Genomic DNA, 5,399 nt, shown 5'->3' on the forward strand with positions numbered 1-5,399 from the left:
TAAAGAATATTTGGGCAGTGTCATTTGTAAATGAGAGGTCGAACATTACAAAGCCCTCTTTATTCACGGTTCTTTATAGGCCGTCTGAACTTCCATTACTTCTGTAACTTCTTTGAATTCAAAAAATATATACTGTTTTCTCATATTAAAAAGATCGGTCTTGAGAAAAATATTTAAGCCAATGAGCAAGACAATGCGTCAGTGGAAAATTAGATGAGATTGATCCCGAGAACTAATTAATAATTTTTCACGTGAAGGGGTAGTCTTATCAGTGCCCCTCTTGCTGTGCAATTTAGGCGAAACTTAAGAGCATTTGCAACGTTCCTTTGGCCATTAGCTGACCTTATTTTTTATTTTTCTGCTTAACTTTCGTTCTCGCTTCGTTTTTTTCCTGATACTGAGATGTAGTTCATAGAGCATCTGATATGTTGCACAAAAGTGCTACATAATCTCAAAGACCCAAGCACTGGGTTAAATATTCCAAATTATAAATTCCTAATCATTAGAAATTTTCTTCTTGAACTTCCTTATAAAGTAACTTTTAAAACTCTGATTTTGATTTATTAATACTGGGTCTTTTGGTCAGTCCTCATCATATCTTATCGCGCCAATGTCGAACTCATAGGAGGGCTTTGTTGTTTCCCCCCTCTGAGGTGGTGATCTGAGCAATGAGGGCTCATTGGTCATCCTCATAGGATGTGTTTCATTGTTTGTAGTGTTGCCCCACATGGCCGTTTAGTGTTGGTGGCTAGTCCCCATTTGTGGAAGTTATTTCTAGTTTTGCCCACTTTTACCCTTGCTATGTTTAGGGTTTCCCAGTCCTTCCTTGCGAGGGTTGTTTTGCTGGGCAGACCTTCGATTGAGATGGACAGCACTTAATTGGATGGCCATCAGTCACTTTCCTGCCACTTCTCTATCAAGTGAGCAGCTTCCTGGATTGGTTCTAGTCCATCCACTGTTGCAGAGCTTTTGCAGGATTTTAGTCTTCCACATGCTTCCTGATGATTGTGAAGTGGATACCTAGAGCCATTAATTTGGGTATTTTTTCAGTTTTTGCTAGCATTTTTCGTCGGATATGGGCTGGTTGATAACGGTTACTTTATATAAAGATGATAGAGGTGTTGATTTTAGTATGCCATTAATAATCTGTTATGGTTTGTTTAGCCTACACTGGTGCACAGTGCTCCAAGGTAGAGTAAAAAAGGGCCCGACTGTTCGTCTCAGAGTCTGAGTGTCTGTTCCTCAGCTAGTGATAGCGAGTTTGCTGTTAAGGTTGTTCCTAGCTACCACTGTGTTTGCTCTTTAAAGGAGAGCATTCTGTCATGGGTGGCCCTAAAATAGACTGGGGTAAAGGTGATTTTTCCTTTAGTTTGTCACTCCATTTGATTTTTAGCATGGTGTTTACCTCGTGATTTTTAAGGTGGAAGGCATACACCCGTGTTTTACTTGGATTGACATTAAGGTGTCACTTTATGTAGTAGGTGGAGAGGGTAGCCAGAGTGCTTGATAGTCTTTCTTCGATGTAGATAAAGGAGTCAGATTGCATGGAAATGCACAGTTCGTCTGCATATATGTACTCTTGGATGTTCAATCGCTGCAGCTATTTATTTACAGGTAGTAGGTTGGCCAGGGCACCAGCCACCCGTTGAGATACTACCACTAGAGAGTTATGGCGTCTTTTGATCGGTCAGACAGCACTACATTGGATCCTTCTCTCTAGTTACGGTTTAATTTCCCTTTGCTTACACATACACTGAATAGTCTGGTATATTCTTTACATAATCTTCTCTGTACCCATACACCTGACAACACTGAGATTACTAAACAAATCTTCTTCATCCAAGGGGTTAACTACTGAACTGTAATTGTTCAGTGGCCACTTTCCCGTCTCTAAGGGTAGAAGGGACTCTAGCTATGGTAAGCAGCTCTTCTAGAAGGACACTCCAAAATCAAACCATTGTTCTCTAGTCTTGGGTAGTGCCATAGCCTCTGTACCATGATCTTCCACTGACTTGGGTTAGAGTTTTCTTGCTTGAGGGTACACTCGGGTACACTATTCTATCTTATTTTTCTTCCTCTTGTTTTGTTAAAGTTTATATAGTTTATATAATATATATTTATTTTGATGTTACTCTTCCTAAAATAATTTATTTTTCCTTGTTTCCTTTCGTAACTGGGATATTTTCCCTGTTGGAGTCCCTGGGCTTATAGCATCTTGCTTTTCCAACTAGCTTAGCAAGTAATAATAATAATAATAATTTGTATACAGTAGATGTCACATAGCATCGGCTCTTGTTCTGTATCGTCCATCTGTTCTTTCTGCCATCTATTTCTACGAAGAATCACTGATTGGTAAGCAGTGAGGCAACGACATGGACTAATCCACATAATTTGACAGTTGGTTAGATTCAGGCTAAGATTATTCGTTCATGTAATAAGTACAAGATACATAGTAAGGCTATTGGTCGATAGGTTTATGGAGATAGTTGGTCTTTTTCTTTGTTACAGCAAGGCCATAATTCTCTCTTCTTCAAATCTTTGGGATTTGGGGAGGTCGTAACACATAAAATGAATAGCAACTGGAGCCATGTATTTGTTCTGTTTTTTGAAAAGTAAGATAATTTCTGCTATTATGCACTCTAGACCGGCTGCCTTCCTAGAATTGAGATATTTCATGGTAGAATTTAGTTCTTCTAAGGTAAACAGTCGGAAGCTGTCATTGTGTTGTAAGATACGGTCAATGTCCTGTTTCATTTTCTTTAGGTTACCCGGCTCTTTGTTTTGAGGCTTGCCGTTCGATAGCAGTTGGTGCGCGACCTGGTTGGGTGCTATGACAGCTAATCTAGGTTGGGCTTCGTTTCCTGAGTTTACTTTATGAATGATTACCAGGACTCTTTTTGCTGTTATAGGTCATATCGATTGAAGGTATGACTATGTGCAAGCGTTCTTGCACATATACATTTGAAATGATTAATTTCAAAGTTAGAGAGAGAGATTTTTCCAGAACAATAAGATGGAAAGTAGAGAGAGATATAATTTACCTCAAGTAATTGGAGAGATATTCTTCTTGAAGGTAGAGTTAGAAAGAGAGAGAGGGAATCTCATTGGTTTTCTGGAATTACAAATTAGAAATCGAGACATAAAGGCAGTTTCTTCAGTAATAAAATTGAGAGAGAGAGAGAGAGAGAGAGAGAGAGAGAGAGAGAGAGACGAGAGAGAGAGAGAGAGAGAGAGAGTTTTTTTTGCGAAAACAGGTTTGAAATTTATAGTGTGTTTCTGTAGTGGCAAATTAGAAAGTATAAATAGTTTTTTTTTCGGCAATGCCAATTTCAAAGAGAGAGAGAGAGAGAGAGAGAGAGAGAGAGAGAGAGAGAGAGGAGAGAGGAGAGAGAGAGAGAGAGAGAGAGAGATTGTGTATGTGATTGTGTGTTTGTGTTTTGTAATAAGTGAGGGAGCTGAAGAAAGATAAATTGTTATTCTACAATGGCAAGTCAAAAGTTGGAAACCCTAGACATTGTATTTTATAAAGAAAAAATCAATCTGAAATTATTTCTTCAAGAAATAGCACTGGTTAAGTGAAAATACACATTCAGTTTGCTATATATTCCTTTATCAATTTATAAATATTTTTTTCATACTTACAGTAAAATACGAAAATTCTCTTCGAATTGAAAATATATATCTTCAGCTTCAGAGGTCGAGGGAATTGTAAAACAAATTATTTTCCATTTGCATATTTTATTATTCTATTTTAGCGAAACTAATTCAATAGGTAAAATATCCTTTATTAATCTTTATGTTGGACATGGTACTTTCTTTAATCTTAAGGTTGGACATGGTACTTTTCTTTAATATTTATTTTACACATGGTACTTTCTTTAATCTTTATGTTGGACATGGTACTTTCTTTAATCTTAATGTTGGATATGGTACTTTCTTTAATCTTTATGTTGAACATGGTACATTTCCTTAATATTTATGTTGGACATGGTACTTTCTTTAATTTTTATGTTGGACATGGGTACTTTCTTTAATCTTAATGTTCAACATGGTACATTCTTTAATAATTATGTCGGATATGGTACTTTCTTTAATCTTAATGTTCAACATGGTACATTCTTTAATAATTATGTCGGATATGGTACTTTCTTTAATCTTTATGTTGGACATGGTACTTTCTTTAATCCTTATGTTGGACATGGTACTTTCCTTCAATATTTTTGTTGGACGTGGTACTTTCTTTAATCTTTATGTTGGACATGGTACTTTCTTTAATCTTTATGTTGGGACGTGGGACTCTCTTTAATCTTTATGTTGGACATGGTACTCTCTTTAAACTTTATGTTGGACATGTACTTTCTTTAATATTTATGTTGGACATGGTACTTTTATCAATCTTTATCTTGGGACATGGTACTTTCATTAATCTTAATGTGGGACACGGTACTTTCTTTAATATTTATGTCGGACATGGTATTTTCTTTAATCTTTATGTTGGACATGGTACTTCCTTTAATCTTTTTGTTTGACGTGGTACTGTCTTATGATTGTTCGCAAAATATGTTTCTACCTAGCTCTAAAAATTTAGTTTATTTTTTTTCCACTTTGTGCCATTGTGTTCGATAATTTAATTGATGATAAGGTCATATAAGGGGATTAAATTCTTGGAAGTAATAAAATAGTGTGGAAAAAAGATGTAGGAAAAGGTTATGAATATAAATAATGTGTTGAAATCCTCTGTGGTCATAAAATAAAAATAGCAAAGGTTTCACGGATAAGAGACGTAGGAATAAAATATGAATAGGAATTTGCCTTTATTTCTTGGTTTGGTCTTCGTTTTCTATTGCCTGTTCATTGCCTTTTTTCTTACCTATTTCCCTTTCGTGCAACAAGGAACGTTTTTTAGAATTTTTTAGAAACGCCCTGGTAATTCTATCTAAAAAAAAAGTCTTAGATGGTTTTGTACTCGGACGAGAGAGAGAGAGAGAGAGAGAGAGAGAGAGAGAGAGAGAGAGAGAGAGAGGAGAGAGAGAGAGAAAGAGGCGCTGGGTGGGAGAAGAGAGAGATAGAGAGAGGGATTGAGGTCAGAATGCGAAAAGAAGAAAAGGAAATTAAGGATGGATATAACGAAGAGATAGAGAGATAAATGAAAGTTGAATGAGAGAGGAGAGAGAGAGAGAGAGAGAGAGAGAGAGAGAGAGAGAGAGAGAGAGAGAGAGAAGAGAGAGAGAGAGAGAGAGAGATAAACTGGGGGTAGGTGTCCTAGTAACTAGAAAGTAATAAGGAAATTCGATTCAGGGGAAGATTTGAAAATATTCACGAGAGAGAGAGAGAGAGAGAGAGAGAGAGAGAGGAGAGAGAGGAGAGAGAGAGAGAGAGAGAGAGGTGGGGGGAGGTGA

At 36.8% G+C, this 5,399-nt stretch overlaps 1 protein-coding gene across 1 annotated transcript in view; it reads right to left on the bottom strand.

The window, feature by feature from the left end:
• Nucleotides 1-890: 890 nt before the first annotated feature.
• Nucleotides 891-5,399, bottom strand: part of LOC137644335 (KRAB-A domain-containing protein 2-like) — a 9,194-nt gene continuing 4,685 nt past the window's right edge. The window contains exon 2 of the mRNA XM_068377323.1: nucleotides 891-1,020. Coding sequence (XP_068233424.1) covers nucleotides 891-1,020 — 130 coding nt within the window. The remainder of the gene's footprint in view (nucleotides 1,021-5,399) is intronic.

The sequence above is a fragment of the Palaemon carinicauda genome, chromosome 7, assembly GCF_036898095.1.
Source record: "Palaemon carinicauda isolate YSFRI2023 chromosome 7, ASM3689809v2, whole genome shotgun sequence".
In the NCBI taxonomy this organism is placed as follows: Eukaryota; Metazoa; Arthropoda; class Malacostraca; order Decapoda; family Palaemonidae; genus Palaemon; species Palaemon carinicauda.